The 18,386-nt window shown below is 50.1% G+C and overlaps 1 protein-coding gene across 3 annotated transcripts in view; it reads left to right on the forward strand.

Annotated features, from left to right (window-relative positions):
• The window catches only part of yes1 (YES proto-oncogene 1, Src family tyrosine kinase), a 46,299-nt gene that overhangs the window by 20,256 nt on the left and 7,657 nt on the right, over positions 1–18,386 (forward strand). For all 3 annotated transcript variants that reach the window (XM_030115196.1, XM_030115195.1, XM_030115197.1), the window contains 4 exons: positions 5,578–5,677; positions 10,556–10,654; positions 15,144–15,247; positions 17,773–17,922. In XM_030115196.1, the coding sequence (XP_029971056.1) occupies positions 5,578–5,677; positions 10,556–10,654; positions 15,144–15,247; positions 17,773–17,922 (453 nt within the window). The remainder of the gene's footprint in view (positions 1–5,577; positions 5,678–10,555; positions 10,655–15,143; positions 15,248–17,772; positions 17,923–18,386) is intronic.

Here is an 18,386-nt window from a genome sequence, read left to right on the forward strand (position 1 = left end):
GGTCCACTCGGTGTGTTCTGTGAGGATGTAAGCCCTGAACATACCACAGGAAAGAGTGGACTCTCTTCTTTCATCAGGAAAAACAGTGCGTTTCTACCTGTTTCTGTTTTTAGTAGCAGCAGTCGTACACAGGCTGGTTTCACCCAAAACACCTCTCTGACCAGAGAACACGTCGGGTAGAGCGGTGGATTTGTGGACGACCCAAGCAATTTCGTTGTAACTTGTAACTTCGGTAACTTGTTGCGATGACAGTAAAGACTATTCCGATTCTGATATTTAATGAATGAAATGCATTTTTAATCACATAAACTTTTATTGTGCTGAAATAAACGACAGTTCTGACAGAAGGCACTACCTGAGACACCAGTCGGGGCGCTGCAGACACCATGTTTGGGTTTTTATTTCTCATTACATAAGCTCAGTTCTCTTGTAATTTCATGAGATGTATCAACATTAGGGTTCACAGCATACGTATGTATCTTAACTTTGACAGAAACGGCAACAGAGGCCAGATTCAGCAGAGCCGCTGTCAGCAGGAACGTCTTCTCTGCTGGCTGGAACTCAGTGAAAGACTGTGGGAATGATTCCTGTGGATCTGGTGTGGGGTGGAGTTCGGATCAGCAGCGCTGCCTGCTGTTCGTATGACTTCCTGTGTATTTGTCAAATATTCAAGCAATTCAGCTTTTTTTTAAAGCACCAAGTACAACACAGTCATTTCCAGACACTTTAACAGAGAAAGCCAACACTTCCCCTCCAGCAAGAAGAGCCTGAGCAGTGTTTCCCCCAGGATTGGCCCCTTGTGGGAGGGGGGCCGCGCCGGTCGTGCTGGTCGTTGTCGCCGTTGTACAAAAATTCCAAATAAGGAATATTTGAGTCATAATATGTTCTTCTTTTTTCATTTCTAATTAGAGCTGGGCAGCGATTACATTTCTTAATCGCGATTAATCGCGCCCAATCCTGGAGTTAATCGTGATTAAAATGGCTCATTTGAAGTCTGCCGATTCCATTCAAAATGTGTGTTGCATAAATAATTTTACAATTGATCAGATATGATTTATAATGGCTTAAAATGCCAAGTCTTTACCAAGATTGCCCCCCAACACACACACACACACACACACACACACACACACACACACACACACACACACACACCAATAGCAGAGCAGATGAAAAATGGTTTGAAAAATAAGTTTCTTATGAGCGCTCACTTCCTCAAACTTCATTCTGTCTCCAAGACAGCCTAAATTCAGTCAGGCTGAATTTTGCCTGCGACTGACCTTTATTAAACCAGATTGTGTGTTGAATCGAAGTGTACTTTATTTTGTGTGTTTTCAGCACCTGAAAAACGCCCAGCTGGCCGAAACGCTGCACCGACAAAACTCGCGATTTAAAGTCCGAGTTAAGCAGAAAAAAATTTGTGTTCTGAGTTTGTCGCACTGCATAAACATGTGTCTTTAACCACTGAGCCAAATTTGAATGATTAAAAAAATTGCCACGAATATATAAAATAAGGTCTCAAAATCATGTAAAAACCAGCACTTCTCTCTGCTGTGAAACGCTGGGGGCGTGTCAGCTGGCAGCGCTGGAGCCACGCCCACAGCGGGAGGGGAGCCGCCTCCAGCTGCGTCCGTCTCGTGAGGCTGTTAGCGCTAACAAGCTAGCGCTAACAGCCTCATGAGACGGACCCAGCCCGACCAATGTGAGCCATCAGAGCCAGAACTGACTGAGTCAGATGCTGAGAGCTCAGCCTCGTTCCTCACCGTCTCCATCAGAATGCGTCCAGAGTCGCCGCCGCCGACCGCTGACCCAACTCCCTCCGAAACCGACCCGCCTTCCGCAGTGGCGTCGGACACCGCCCCGCGGAGGAACCCCCGCGACCCCCGGGGAGAAGGCCTCCCGGACCCGGCCGCGGTGGCGGGCCGGGGGTGAGCCGACGCCCCCCGGGGACGAGGGCGCCTCGCGGGTGTATTTAGCTCACGGCATCGTTACCTGCACACTGTGGACCCAGGGAAGATGCAGAGCGGCCTGGAGGGGACAGGCCTGGTTAGCTAGCTGCAAACTGTCGTACGAGATGCTATCCGAGACTCGAAAGCTAGCGGGAAAACCACCGATGCTAATACGCTAAATGTTTTTATATCGCTCAGCATCCGGGGGGCGGGTTTATGCTAATGAGGGCCGCGTTACGTAACGCAGCCCTCATTTCTGACCCGCCCATTAAATCCTGAACACAGAAGCGGTGATAAAAGTCTGTGAAGTCTACCTCCAAAATTAAATCATACATGGAGGAATGGCTTTTATATGTTGTAAAGAAACACATTTATGACTTATTGAAGGTGTTTAGAAGAAAATGGCTGATTTTGGTTAACTCGGACTTTAAGTTTCACTTTCATTTTCTTCATATTTGCGCTCCTGATTTCAGTTTGTGCCTCATACCAGCATTTTCCTCCTGATTTTTCTGATAATTCAGCCGAGTTCAGTATGGCAAATAATGAGGAATGGGCTGTGTTTCACCGCTAAAAGCGCGTGTGTGTTTTTTTTGACGCTCAGCTGGAGCGGTGAGGCTGTCCTACTCGGGGCAGGACAGGTTCGGCTAGCGGCGCACGGCGCCCCCGGCGCGTTGTGTGCGACAGTCAGATAAGTTAATATGGGAGGCGAGAAACTCCGTGCGCGGTGCTTCCACGTTCAGTGCGTTCCCCCCGTACGGCACTTGCCGCAGCACTCCACGGCCCCCCCCCCCCCCCCCCCCCCCCCCCCCCCCGGTCTTGTAAACAGTTGTTTACAAGACGTTTTAGTTATAAAAAAGCTTAAAGGTGCATTAAGGAGTTTTTCAACCTTAAAAATACTTATTTTCCACCATAAATATGTGACACATTTTTAATGCTGTGTCCAATGTGCCCTGACATATTCATTACCAGAACCTCTAACAGGCTAAACTGTCACTTGAAAGTCACAGTGCCGGTCCGGCTCCAGAGTTTTTTTGGGGAGAATTTGAAAAGAATGACGTAATGCACGCTCCGGCTGGTTAGGTTTCATTTTGTCCGCCATTACTCCGCCAGATGCTTAGTGAGCAACAACTGAGCAGGATCTTCCAGAAAGTCAGAACAGACTGGCTTCTAGCACTGCAGCTCCACACAGACTCCACCAGGGAGAAGACACTTACATCTTACTTGAGCGCTGCTAAACGAGCGAGGAAGGAGTTCCCCTCTTCCGTGCACGCGAGCCACAGGCACGAGTGTTTCACTAAGCTGCGTTACGCCCAAGGCCTGCAGGGGGCGCTGTTTCGCATAAAACGTGCAAACTCCTTAATGCAGCTTTAAACAATACATGAGGAAAAAGACAAAGGAAATTGTAAACCAAACAAACATAATAAAATATACTTAAATGGCACAAAAAGAACAGAACACATTGATGCCTTTGAACATTAAATAATAAACTGGACTAGTTTGATACTTTGCAAACTCAATGCAGAGCTGATTCGAGCTCTGCCGACCGATGAGCGGACTGAAGGAGTTCTGCTGATACTTTCAGGCTATTTTTATAATGTCCGTACTGATATAAAGGCTGAGATCTTTTATTGAAACTGGTCTGTTAGTTTCTATGTTCCTGATTTGAGTAACTGCCTGCTGTTCTTTTGGAGGAGCACTAAAACCTATATTAAGACAGTTATTAGGAAAATACGACCATTAAAACAACTGAAATAAACTAATTTAATTCCTTGGGTACCTGATGGTATGAAACACTTGGAAGTCTTCAAAGCTGAAATGACAAACAGAACTTGAGTTTGATAAACTTTGTAAGTATTCCTGACCTGAATTCTCTCTATACAAATAAAAACAAAAGTGAAAATGCATTTCTTCAAAATAAGACAACACCTGAGTTATTTCCCCCCCCCCCAAAAAAAAAGAAAAAAAAAACAAGAAAAGAAAAAGTAAAGATTTATTAGGTACTTGGGGGGGGAAGTCTTCACTAATCAATGGTGGGCAGTTTGACAGTAAGAACAGTCAAACAGTGGATCAGATCCTCCGTCTCCCGTAACGAGGCGTTCTGATTTATTTTCTGCTGGATTCTGATTAAAGTACTTCCATAAATCACTGCATGTTTTCCTCTGGCAAAGCCCCTGTTCGCAAGTTTCTGCCACGCTCGCTAGTGGCCGGTGCTGCAGTGCAGGCTGGTCCAACAGGAACAGGAAGCATGAAATACTGTTCTGCGCGTGTTCTATCTGCAAGGAATCTTGGTCTGTTGAGTCCACAAACTACTTGTGATACAGTTTAATTACTACGACGTAAATAAAATGCGTGGAAACGATGGTTCAGTTCTTATCTTTTTCTGAAAAAACGCTGCATCGCATCATTGAACATGTGACCACGTCTTGCCGGCTCACACTCTTTTTCTAACAGCATGCAGAGAGAGCCTGCAGCCTGCAGCCTTCTTCTTCTTCGTGTCTGTGTAAAATAAGGTTGAACATGCAAACAGCACACCTAGTGGCATGAAGTGCAAATGCAGTCACGGCGTGGTCTGTGTGCCGCGGTCTTAATGGGAATCTTCTGATCATGTAAACATTAAAATCTCGTCTCGTCTCGATCTCGTGGACTCAATCTTGCGAGACATCTCGTCTCGTGGAATTTGAGTCTCGTCCCACCCCTATGAGTGACACATGATGGTGAAACAAGGTGACCTGGAACGGAGAGTTCAGGAGTTCCTCCAGCAGTCTAACCTACAGCTAGCCTGGTAACCCAGCCCGCCCACTCCTCATCCACATTTGGATTCTGGAGCTGGTCTCAGTCTGGTCGGAGCCCATAGAGGGGATTTCACTTGGTCTGAAACGGCCGAGCCAATCAGCGTTGCCGCTTTTTGTTTTCAAATTTTTTTGGCAAATTCCGGTGGCTAAACTGGAAGAGACGCCATCACTGCATGTAGCGGAGACAACAGACTTTAACTTTAATCATCGTCTGAAAGCTGCAGTCAGTAAAGTTACAGCTAAAATACCAAGAATTACAACAATCAAGCAAGAGCAGGAGTCTGGCCTGGAGAGGGTCTGACAGGAAAAGACGTTTTCGCCTGTCTATGCGTGTAAGGAAGCTAGAGCTGATGAGCTAATGCTAACCCTGAGAGAAGCTAGAGCTAATGAGCTAATGCTAACCCTGAGAGAAGCTAGAGCTAATGAGCTAATGCTAACCCTGAGAGAAGCTAGAGCTAATGAGCTAATGCTAACCCTGAGAGAAGCTAGAGCTAATGAGCTAATGCTAACTCTTAGAGAAGCTAGAGCTAATGAGCTAATGCTAACTCTTAGAGAAGCTAACGCATTTTGATGACGTATTTGTTTTGAAGCGCTGATTGGCTGAAGTACCTGTCAGTCAAAGGAGTAGCCGACGCCCCCTGCAGGAAGTTTCTATGGGCTCCTGTCCAGACTGAGCTTTCGGGGTTTCGGTGGTTCTGAGAGGAAGCAACTCCCACTAGGTCCCTACAATGAGGGGCTTTCACTGCCTTCTATCATGTCCTGAATGTGTGATTTGCTAAACATGCATGAGTCAGTGTGTACCATCCAGTGTGATTGTGTTTTTCTTTGTCTTTCAGGCGGGGTGACGTTTTTTGTGGCGTTATACGATTATGAAGCTCGAACCTCTGACGATCTGTCATTTAAAAAGGGGGATCGTTTCCAGATCATCAACAACACGTGAGTGTGTGTGAGTGAGTGTTAGCTGGCCAGCATCCACATTATAATACTGCTAAATCTCCCCCACATCCCGGCCTGCAGTATTACTGTGACTGTTATTTACGTGACAGCACCTGAACGCCACACAGCCGGGTCCACCAGCAGTGTTCTGATGGAGATTAACGCTCAGCCCGTCACTACAGTCTGTCTCTCAAAGCGGTGGACGTCTCCACTCTGTCTCTCAAAGCGGTGGACGTCTCCACTCTGTCTCTCAAAGCGGTGGACGTCTCCACTCTGTCTCTCAAAGCGGTGGACGTCTCCACGTCATGAGGCCGAGGTCTCTCTGTACGACGGCCAGTAGAATGTTACCGTATGATTACACACAGCGTCTGCTGCACAGACTGATAGTGCTGGTGTGTGTGGAGGTCACTGGTGTGTGTGGAGGTCACTGGTGTGTGTGGAGGTCACTGGTGTGTGTGGAGGTCACTGGTGTGTGTGGAGGTCATTGGTGTGTGTGGAGGTCACTGGTGTGTGTGGAGGTCACTGGTGTGTGTGGAGGTCACTGGTGTGTGTGGAGGTCATTGGTGTGTGTGGAGGTCACTGGTGTGTGTGGAGGTCACTGGTGTGTGTGGAGGTCACTGGTGTGTGTGGAGGTCACTGGTGTGTGTGGAGGTCATTGGTGTGTGTGGAGGTCACTGGTGTGTGTGGAGGTCACTGGTGTGTGTGGGGAGGTCACTGGTGTGTGTGGAGGTCACTGGTGTGTGTGGAGGTCACTGGTGTGTGTGTGGAGGTCACTGGTGTGTGTGTGGAGGTCACTGGTGTGTGTGGAGGTCACTGGTGTGTGTGGAGGTCACTGGTGTGTGTGGAGGTCACTGGTGTGTGTGTGGAGGTCACTGGTGTGTGTGGAGGTCACAGGGAGCCCTCTGCTGCTGTGTGAACGGACCGGAGACGAAGACCCGGAAGCCCTGCTCCATTTGGATGGAACCTGACATGCTGTCAGCTCGCTGTGTGGTTTCTGGTCCTGGTTTTTGGTGAGGACCCCCTGCTGAGCGCTTTCCACTGGTCTCTTCCTGACATGACGCCGTCCTCCTGCTGTCGCTGGGCTTCCACAGTGCACGGAGGAACCTCCTCACCTGGTTCAACTGAAAGAGCCTCCAGCTTTCAGCCATGTGCCCCACTCCCCTGAACCCAGCCCCTCAGGGCTCAGACCGCCTTCTCTGATTGGTTAGTCTCCGTCCCCGCCTCATCCACCCTCCTGGACTTCGTCCCTCTCGCTTCCCTCCCCGAAGCGTGACGGAGCTGCAGTGCAGCGGCTCCACAAGGCCTGTTGGCAAGACCTGCTGACGGCTGATCCAGCACCCAGACCGGAAGAGACCAGAGCCCAGAGAGTCGAGCCTCATCACCGGAGAAACCAGGACAGACCCAGGAACCAAGCAGCAGCAGCCAGAGCTTCACTCTCCCTCCAGCAAGCAGGATCACAGACCAGCTCCTCTTGGCTCTGGTCCAGTCCGGCCTCTGGACTCTGGTCCAGTCCGGCCTCTGGTCCAGTCCGGCCTCTGGTCCAGTCCGGACTCTGGTCCAGTCCGGCCTGTGGTCCAGTCCGGACTCTGGTCCAGTCCGGCCTGTGGTCCAGTCCGGCCTCTGGTCCAGTCCGGCCTCTGGTCCAGTCCGGCCTGTGGTCCAGTCCGGACGCTGGTCCAGTCCGGCCTCTGGTCCAGTCCGGACTCTGGTCCAGTCCGGCCTCTGGTCCAGTCCGGACTCTGGTCCAGTCCGGCCAGTCCGGACTCTGGTCCAGTCTGGACTCTGGTCCAGTCCGGCCTCTGGTCCAGTCCGGACTCTGGTCCAGTCCGGCCTCTGGTCCAGTCCGGACTCTGGTCCAGTCCGGCCTCTGGTCCAGTCCGGCCTCTGGTCCAGTCCGGACTCTGGTCCAGTCCGGACTCTGGTCCAGTCCGGACTCTGGTCCAGTCTGGCCTCTGGTCCAGTCCGGCCTCTGGTCCAGTCCGGACTCTGGTCCAGTCCGGACTCTGGTCCAGTCTGGACTCTGGTCCAGTCCGGACTCTGGTCCAGTCTGGACTCTGGTCCAGTCCGGCCTCTGGTCCAGCCGGCCTCAGCGGCCCTCGGCTGTACTGAGCAGGTCTTTGGGCCCTGCAGGCCTACATGCACAGCAGACTTCTTTAATGGCGGTAATGAAACGGATCGCGTTGCTATTTTTAGATTCCACAGGACGCCTGATGACAGTCCCGCCAGAGACACCCTGCTGGGCGGGACGTCCTGCTGAGGGACATCTGGTTCCAGCTGTCTGTCCATGTCCTGCTGTCTGCTCCGTGTTGCTTGGAGTCCATCCTCCAGGTCCCCGTCCCCCTCAGCCCACACCTGGAACTCCGACGCCGGCGGCAGCCACAGAGTTCCTCTTCCCACGTCTGCAGCCCTCCTCGTGGGAAGACGAGTTTTCTGACCTGAACTCGTGACCTACCTCCTGCGGTGGAATGAACCTGCTCTCTGGAGCCGCTCCACTGGGTCCAGGTCCAAAGGAGATCCAGACTCTCCTCATGAACCCTGTACAACATGAGAAACCACAGGAACCTCGGCTGCTGGAGGAGCATCACCATCATTTTGAACATTTTAGATCAAACTACAGAGCAAAGTCTCCCAGATAATAACACCTGCAGTCTCCTCCTGGACCCAGTCCACACCAGACCAGCCTGCCAGTCTGGACCCGGTCTACACCAGACCAGCCTGCCAGTCTGGACCCGGTCTACACCAGACCAGCCTGCCAGTCTGGACCCGGTCTACACCAGACCAGCCTGCCAGTCTGGACCCGGTCTACACCAGACCAGTTTCCGTCCCCACAGCGTGGCTGCAGGACATGTCTGCATCCATGCAGCATGAAAAGGACTCAGCAGTGTGGTACACATGCCAGTCCTCGAGGTGGCGCTGTAGCTCTGAAGACACGGCGCTGTACTGCAGAGTGTGCTGTCAGCACCAGAGGATCTGGGCGTGTTGAGCCAGAGCGCCTCGGAGCGCCTGCAGCCGTCCCGTCAGCTGGTCGCCGGCTGTCCAGGATCCGCCTCACATGAATGGAGCCCTGCAGGCCGTCGGTCGCGGCTACACTCGCATGTGTCCAGGGATCATGTGGGTCTTTCAGATGTCCAGGTGGCGGACACAGTCGCCTGTCTGGGGCCTAGAAGACCGGTCCTGTTCCATAGAGCTGTCAGGCGGTGTGTGATTCCCGTCCTCCTGGTGTGGCGACTGTGTGTATTACGCGCGTCCAGTAAAAATGGCGGAGGGACAGAAAACATTAAACTTGAGGTTGAGATTTAATTTTTTTTCACATGGATTGAAAAAATAAAATCAAATTAATCAAATTAATTTGATAAATCCCCCAGCTCTAAACTACACTACTGTTTATTACTGTTTCAGTACTGTTTGATGCTTGTGTTCAATAAATGAGCTCAGGACATTTTGCTGGGTTCAAACTGACACAAAAGATCTTTCTGCTCTTTTTGAACATTTTAAAACATCAGCCTCTCTCTGATACAGCCTCCTTCCATTAAAAGCCCGGTGCAGCTACAGCTGAGACTAATACAAGCCCCGGCTGCTAGAAGAGGATTTCCGGTACTTACAATCTGATGATGATTTTTCCAGATCGTACCAGGGTTTCTCCTGGATCAGAGGGAGGCAGAGGTGGCACCGCTCTGACCATGTATTCTGTCACTTCAACTGACTCCTTTTTTTTTTTTTACAGGCAACATACTTTAAGTTAAGAGTTCCAATTAGAATATGAGTATCATGTTAAAAGCATTCATTTATTGAAACTACCGTATTTTACGCACTATAAGTCGCACGTAAAAGCCTGTAATTTTCTCAAAATCCAACAGAGCACCTTATAATTCGATGCGCCTTTTTTGCGGCAATTACAGTAATCACCCTGATCACATGAGCAAACAACCCCTGCTTGCTAAGCTGCTAAGCTAGCTAGTTTAAACAGAACGGCACACATGAAGCTTCAGGCACGTTCTCCATGCTCCCAACCGCGGAGCCCGGCGAGCGGCTGCACAGCCGGCCGACGTGGGGAGCGGCTGGACGCCGGGCGGCAGCCTGCACGCTGCCACTCCGACAACGGCCGGCCCCGCCCGGCAGCTCGCCGCCGGGACGCCGGGAGCGGCTGAGCTGTCGGTGGGGGGCTTCACTCAGGAGACGGCAGCTGGCTGAACCCCGCTGACCGAGCGATTAGACCAGTCGTGGCCGCTCTGAGCTGCACATCGTGAAGAGGAGCGATCCTCAGTCAGACTGGCTCTGATATGTCGCTTTACTCACACATTTCAACCGAGAATGTAACCACCTAGACTGCCAATATGTGTTTCTCTCATACTATTCTATATATCCTATGCACCTTAAAATGTGGTGCGCCCCATGTATGATTTTTTTTAAATAAAAGCCATTCATTGACTGTGCGCCTATTAATCCAGTGAGCCTTATAGTGCTGAAAATACGGTATATACATACACAAAGCAGGCACCAACTTTAAATTGAAAGTACACTGTATCCACACATCTGGCAACCAGACAGAACATTTCAGCCTTCTTCATTCTGTACGACCTCCTGGCGGTCCCTGCTTCATCGTCCGCTAAAACAGTCAATCCGGTCTGTAGAGTCTGCTGAGTGGTGCATCATGGGAGAGGGCCGTATTCCCTGGACGACACCACTGATACAGACCATCAGGTCTTCATGGTGTATTTGTGGGAAATAAAGAGGACCTGCAGTTGAAGTGTCTGCAGAATGCAGCAGAATGAAGTTTCTGTTTTCTCTCCCTGACCAGCGTTCAGTCTGTGGACTGCTCAGTCCCTCCTGCTCTCTGTCACCTGATTTATCTGATTTGTCCTTGGCTTGTTTCCTCAGGGAGGGCGACTGGTGGGAGGCGCGCTCCATCAACACCGGGCAGAAAGGCTACATCCCCAGCAACTACGTGGCTCCAGCCGACTCCATCCAGGCTGAAGAGTGAGCTATGACCCCTGAACCTCTGTCTACAACCTCACTGACCTCCCTGATCTCGCTGACCTCCTCTTTAACCTCTATGACCTCGCTGACCTCCCCTTTAACCTTACTGACCTCTCTGACCTTGCTGACCTCCTCTTTAAGCTCTCTGACCTCGTCTTTAACCTCTATGACCTCGCGGACCTCCTCTATAACCTCTCTCTCCTCTTTAACCTCTCTGACCTCCTGTATAACCTCTCTGACCTCGTCTTTAACCTCTCTGACCTCGCTGACCTCCTCTTTAACCTCTCTGACCTCGTCTTTAACCTCTCTGACCTCGCGGACCTCCTCTATAACCTCTCTCTCCTCTTTAACCTCTCTGACCTCCTCTATAACCTCTCTGACCTCGTCTTTAACCTCTCTGACCTCTCTGACCTCCTCTCTGACCTCTCTGACCTCCTCTCTGACCTCTCTGACCTCCTCTATGACCTCTCTGACCTCCTCTATGACCTCTCTGACCTCCTCTTTAACCTCTCTGACCTTGCTGACCTCCTCTATGACCTCTCTGACCTCCTCTGACCTCTCTGACCTCCTCTTTAACCTCTCTGACCTCGCTGACCTCCTCTATGACCTCTCTGACCTCTCTGACCTCCTCTTTCACCTCTCTGACCTCCTCTTTAACCTCTCTGACCTCGCTGACCTCCTCTATGACCTCGCTGACCTCTTCTATGACCTCTCTGACCTCCTCTGACCCCTTTGACCTCCTCTTTAACCTCTCTGACCTCCTCTATGACCTCGCTGACCTCCTCTGACCTCTCTGACCTCCTCTTTAACCTCTCTGACCTCCTCTGACCCCTTTGACCTCCTCTTTAACCTCTGTGACCTCCTCTATGACCTCGCTGACCTCCTCTGACCTCTCTGACCTCCTCTTTAACCTCTCTGACCTCCTCTTTAGCCTCTCTGACCTCCTCTTTAACCTCCCTGACCTCCTCTTTAACCTCTCTGACCTCGCTGACCTCCTCTATGACCTCTCTGACCTCCTCTATGACCTCTCTGACCTCCTCTTTAACCTCTCTGACCTCCTCTATGACCTCTCTGACCTCCTCTTTAACCTCTCTGACCTCTCTGACCTCCTCTATGACCTCTCTGACCTCCTCTATGACCTCCTCTGACCTCTCTGACCTCCTCTTTAACCTGTCTGACCTCGCTGACCTCCTCTATGACCTCTCTGACCTCCTCTATGACCTCGCTGACCTCCTCTATGACCTCGCTGACCTCCTCTGACCTCTCTGACCTCCTCTTTAACCCCTCTGACCTCCTCTTTAACCTCTCTGACCTCCTCTATGACCTCGCTGACCTCCTCTGACCTCTCTGACCTCCTCTTTAACCTCCCTGACCTCCTCTTTAACCTCTCTGACCTCGCTGACCTCCTCTATGACCTCTCTGACCTCCTCTATGACCTCTCTGACCTCCTCTTTAACCTCTCTGACCTCCTCTATGACCTCTCTGACCTCCTCTTTAACCTCTCTGACCTCTCTGACCTCCTCTATGACCTCTCTGACCTCGCTGACCTCCTCTATGACCTCTCTGACCTCCTCTTTAACCTCTCTGACCTCCTCTATGACCTCTCTGACCTCCTCTATGACCTCTCTGACCTCCTCTATGACCTCTCTGACCTCGCTGACCTCCTCTATGACCTCTCTGACCTCCTCTGACCTCTCTGACCTCCTCTTTAACCTCTCTGACCTCCTCTATGACCTCTCTGACCTCCTCTTTAACCTCCCTGACCTCCTCTTTAACCTCTCTGACCTCGCTGACCTCCTCTATGACCTCTCTGACCTCCTCTATGACCTCTCTGACCTCCTCTATGACCTCTCTGACCTCCTCTATGACCTCTCTGACCTCCTCTATGACCTCTCTGACCTCCTCTTTAACCTCTCTGACCTCCTCTATGACCTCTCTGACCTCCTCTTTAACCTCTCTGACCTCGCTGACCTCCTCTATGACCTCTCTGACCTCCTCTATGACCTCTCTGACCTCCTCTATGACCTCTCTGACCTCCTCTTTAACCTCTCTGACCTCCTCTATGACCTCTCTGACCTCCTCTTTAACCTCTCTGACCTCCTCTATGACCTCTCTGACCTCCTCTTTAACCTCTCTGACCTCGCTGACCTCCTCTATGACCTCTCTGACCTCCTCTATGACCTCTCTGACCTCCTCTTTAACCTCTCTGACCTCCTCTATGACCTCTCTGACCTCCTCTTTAACCTCTCTGACCTCCTCTATGACCTCTCTGACCTCCTCTATGACCTCCTCTGACCTCTCTGACCTCCTCTTTAACCTCTCTGACCTCTCTGACCTCCTCTATGACCTCTCTGACCTCCTCTGACCTCTCTGACCTCCTCTTTAACCTCTCTGACCTCGCTGACCTCCTCTATGACCTCTCTGACCTCCTCTATGACCTCTCTGACCTCCTCTGACCTCTCTGACCTCCTCTTTAACCTCTCTGACCTCTCTGACCTCCTCTATGACCTCTCTGACCTCCTCTGACCTCTCTGACCTCCTCTTTAACCTCTCTGACCTCTCTGACCTCCTCTATGACCTCTCTGACCTCCTCTGACCTCTCTGACCTCCTCTTTAACCTCTCTGACCTCGCTGACCTCCTCTATGACCTCTCTGACCTCCTCTTTAACCTCTCTGACCTCCTCTATGACCTCTCTGACCTCCTCTATGACCTCTCTGACCTCGCTGACCTCCTCTATGACCTCACTTCCCGTCAGCATCAGGTCTGGACTAGGGTTGTGTGGTATCAGCGGTATGACGGTAGAAATGATATAAATGTGGCCGCGGTAGAGATTATTGCTCTGCCGCCATGCTGTCATCTCCTCTGATACAGCTTAACTGCTACTACGTAAATAAAAAGTGTGGAATGATGGTTCAGTCCTTCTCTTTTACTGAAAAATGCTGCATCGCATCATTGAACATGTTCCTGCTTCTCCTGGTCACGTCTTGCCGGCTACACTCTTTCTACCAACATGCACAGAGAGCCTGGCTTCAGGGGCCTTCTTCTTCTCAATCAATCAATGTATTTTTGTACAGCCCAGTATCACAACAACAGCTGCCTCAGAGGCTTCAAGATGTTACATTGGTTGGCAAAAATAAAAACTGTGAATAAGTATAATGTTAATATGTCAAATTCCTCTCTGACCTCATATGTCAAATTCTTCTGTGGTGTCTGTCTAAAAGTGAGGCTGCTTTCACACCTACTAGTCCTACAGTGGTTCGGTTCGGACATAAATTATTCATAAACGTCGCAGCTGTCAACTCGTTCGGTTCATTCACACCACTTGTTTGTGCAGATGAACTATCCACTGTGACCCTCCTGCCCCTTGGTGGCGCTGTTCACACAATAGTGTGTTTTGGGTGGCGGAAGTGAACCCTGATTGGCCGGCATGTGTGACGTGATGCGCCGCGCGGCTTGCTACGGAAGCCTCCGCCGACCAAAAAGCCTTCTCCACAACAGAGCGGACAGGACCGAGGCCGGTCAGCGTTCACACCAGCAGCGGACCGCACCGGGACCGCACCGAGACCGCACCGGGACCGCACCGAGACCGCACCGAGACCGCACCGGGACCGCACCGAGACCGCACCGAGACCGCACCGAGACCGCACCGAGACCGCACCGGGACCGCACCGGGACCGCACCGAGACCGCACCGAGACCGCACCGGGACCGTACCGAGACCGCACCGAGACCGCACCGGGACCGCACCGAGACCGTACCGAGACCGCACCGGGACCGCACCGAGACCGCACCGAGACCGCACCGAGACCGCACCGGGACCGCACCGGGACCGCACCGGGACCGCACCGGGACCGCACCGGGACCGTACCAAGACCGCACCGAGACCGCACCGAGACCGCACCGAGACCGCACCGAGACCGCACCGAGACCGCACCGAGACCGCCTCCTCCAGGAGGTCTCGCTGCGGTTCTTTGTTCCGGACCAAAACTAACTGGTCCGCTTTCACACCAGCGCGTACGAACCGACCCTGCAGGAGTTGGGGACTCCAGTCCGCTTCCAGCGGACCACATGCTGCAGGTGTGAAAGCAGCCTACGGCTGAACATGCAAACAGCACACCTAGTGGCATGAAGTGCAAATGCAGGTGAATTAAACTACAAACCCATTCAGAAACACTTCCACTATAGGTTTTACACCACAGCATTTATACCACGATATACCGTTACCGTGAAGGGATTTCATTTACACCGTGATAGGAGTTTTAGGTCAAACCGCCCAGCACTGGTCTGGACTCATCCTGAAACTCTCTCTCAGCCTGTGGTGTGTCGGGAGTGCCTGGGTGGTTTCTCTGGCCTCTGAGTTCTGATCTGGCCTCACAGTGATGTTGGGTTTATGTTGGCTGTCCTGAAAGGCCCTGATCAATAAACTGTTTTCATATCAACATTCAGCTGGACAGGAACAGGATGCTGACTGGATTTCCTCTTCATGCAGATGGTACTTTGGTAAAATGGGAAGGAAAGACGCTGAGCGCCTCCTACTGCTTCCAGGGAACCAGCGAGGAACGTTCTTAGCTCGGGAGAGTGAAACCACCAAGGGTAGGACTTCTGAAAGAGCTCCAGTTGACGTGTGTGTGTACTGTGTGTGTGTTTGAGAAACCTGTTACAAAAGCAACTGAATGACTGTACCTCATCACTGTGTGTGTAGCACAGTAATGTAATGCATTACCCAGCAGGCCGCCGGGCTGCCACAGGCTCAGCCCTGCTCCCTGCTGCCGTCCGGTGTCCTCACTGCAGGGTCTCTTCGGCCTGGACCTGCTGCATGTCTGTGTGGCGCGCTGCGCATTGGTCCCTGACGCCAAAGTCGTCATGAATTCCTGTCCGCGAGGGTCGCGCCGGTTTGCGCATGCGCCAGAGCGCCACAGCAAACAAAACATGACGAACGCCAACTTTAAGAAGTGACTGTGTGAAGCCATCAGGCTGTAGCTCCGCCTACAAAGAACTAACTAACTAACCCGGCGCTGGGAGAGATCCGGCCGGGATCGCCCAGGAAGGACTGTGCACTCCCCGTCCCGACCGGGGGCAGGATGATCACTACCGAGCCAGTGAGCAACGGACTTTGAAAAATAACAAGGGGAAAAAAAAGTTAACGGCTGATAAAATAATTGTTTGGTTTAAAAAAAAAACGGGGCACGTTACTGCCAGAGTCTTATCGCGTGAGAAAAAAATCTGGCCGTTAATCAATGCTTTTCAAAGTTGGGTCATGCAAGCTGTGACATTCACATTCTGATATATTTCAGTGTGGATGTCTGCCTGGCTGAATAACGCTGTGGGGGGCGTGAACCGAACCTGTCCTGCGCCCCCAGCTTCAAACACGCTCCATTCCTCATTATTTGCCATATTGAACTCATAAAAATCAGGAGGAAAAGGCTGGTTTAAGACACAAACTGAAATAAGGAGCGCAAATATGACAAAAATGAAAATGAAACTTAAATCGTGTGTTTTGCTGGCTCAGCGTTTCGGCTCGCTGAGCGCTCTTCCTTCAGGCACTAAAAACACACAAAATTAAGTACATTTCCTTTCAATACACAATCTGGCTTAACAAAGGTCAGTATGAGGCTCAGTGCGGCGTGACTGAATTTAGGCTGTCTTCTCTGTCTGAGGGTCGGAGATATATTGAAGTTTGAGGAAGTGTGTGCTCTTAAACCGACACTAAGGAACTTTTCAACCTTAATAAAACATTTTAGTATCTTTTGTGATGATACATCGACTTACAGCCAGCTGAATGACCCTCTGTCACGGGCTGAGGGCGTCAGTATTGCTTCACTTGGACTGAGCAGCTGTGAGGAGGGTGGTAGGAACCCTGCACACTAAAACACTCCACATGTGCGGACTGCTTTACGGCGTGCGTCACATCATGATAGAACACTGTTTATCCATTAGATTCATGACCTCGTCGCTATCCGTCCTTCACACAGCCACTGGAAACAAATGTAGGCGAGTTCAGTCCGACAGCACGCCACCGGGAGCAGCATTTTACCACGCCACGCGCTAGGCCTCATGGGAACTGTAGTATTCCTTCAGGCAAAACACTACCACTTTGTCCACTGGCGCCGCCAAAATCAACGAAAACTGGAAGTTCCTTAGTGTCGCTTTAAGAAACTTCCATTTTCCATCTGCTCTTGCGCCACCTGGTGGTGTGGGTTTCAATCTTGGTAAAGACTTGGTATTTTAAGACTTGGTATATATACATATATATATATATATATATATATATATATATATATACCCAAAAATTCCCGGAATTTGACCATAAAATACTAATAATAATGAGTTTCGACTTCTGGCCGTCAGATGTGCTGCAGGTAAGCCTTGTGCACATCTGTGAGAAATCTGAGCTCCCAGAGTGACACTGACGCCTGTCAGGCGCTATTTATAGTAACAGAGTGCAGCAGTGGTCTGCGATTTTTCCAATATATGTATATGTATATGTATATGTATATGTATATATATATATATATGTATATATATATATATATGTATGTATATATATATATTTATATGTATATATATATATATATATATATATATATATATATATATATATATATATATACAGGACTGTCTCAGAAAATTAGAATATTGTGATAAATTTCTTTATTTTCTGAATTGCAATTAAAAAAACAAAAATGTCATACATTCTGGATTCATTACAAATCAACTGAGATATTTCAAGCCTTTTATTATTTTAATATTGCTGATTATGGCTTACAGCTTAAGAAAACTCAAAAATCCTATCTCAAAATATTAGAATATCATGAAAAAGTATACTAGTAGGCTATTTAACTAATCACTTGAATCGTCTAAATGACTCGAAACACCTGCAAGTGTTTCCTGAGCCTGAAACACTCAGCTTGGTTCAGTAAACTAAATCACAAGTATGGGTATATATATATATATATATATATATATACATACATACATAATATGTGTGTGTGTGTGTGTGTGTGTGTGTGTGTGTGTGTGTGTGTGTGTGTGTGTGTGTGTGTGTGTGTGTGTATGTAAGAAGTCAGCAACTTGTAATTGGAGCGTGACAGAAACCATGGCACTGGTCCTTCTTCCAGGAGCTTACTCTCTGTCCATCCGGGACTGGGACGAAGTGAAGGGAGACAACGTGAAACACTACAAAATCCGCAAACTGGACAACGGAGGTTATTACATCACCACACGGGCCCAGTTCGAGACGCTCCAGAAGCTGGTGAAACACTACACAGGTCTGTAGACCGCTCTTCTGAACCGCCCGTCTGGGGTAGGATGTGTTCTGTTTGAAAGGTTTTTCAGTGAAATCATCTCTGATTTGGACTGTTTACCTTCCAGCAGGTGGTTTTAGTTCTGTGGACACAACATTTTTCAGCTGTTTGTCAAAACCGTTCATTCAGAATCCCTCATTTCTCTGATGTTTTTCTTCAACATGTGATTCCGACCTGTAGACATGAACTGCAATAGATCCACTACAGAGGGGCAATAGATCCACTACAGAGGGGCTATAGATCCACTGCAGAGGGGCTGTAGATCCACTACAGAGGGACGATAGATCCTCTGCAGATTGACTGTGGATCCACTACAGAGGGGCTATAGATCCACTACAGAGGGGCTGTGGATCCACTGCAGAGGAGCTGGTGATACACTACAAAGGGGCTATAGATCCACGACAGAGGGGCTATAGATCCACTACAGA

The sequence above is a fragment of the Salarias fasciatus genome, chromosome 18 (genome assembly GCF_902148845.1).
Source record: "Salarias fasciatus chromosome 18, fSalaFa1.1, whole genome shotgun sequence".
Classification (NCBI taxonomy): Eukaryota; Metazoa; Chordata; class Actinopteri; order Blenniiformes; family Blenniidae; genus Salarias; species Salarias fasciatus.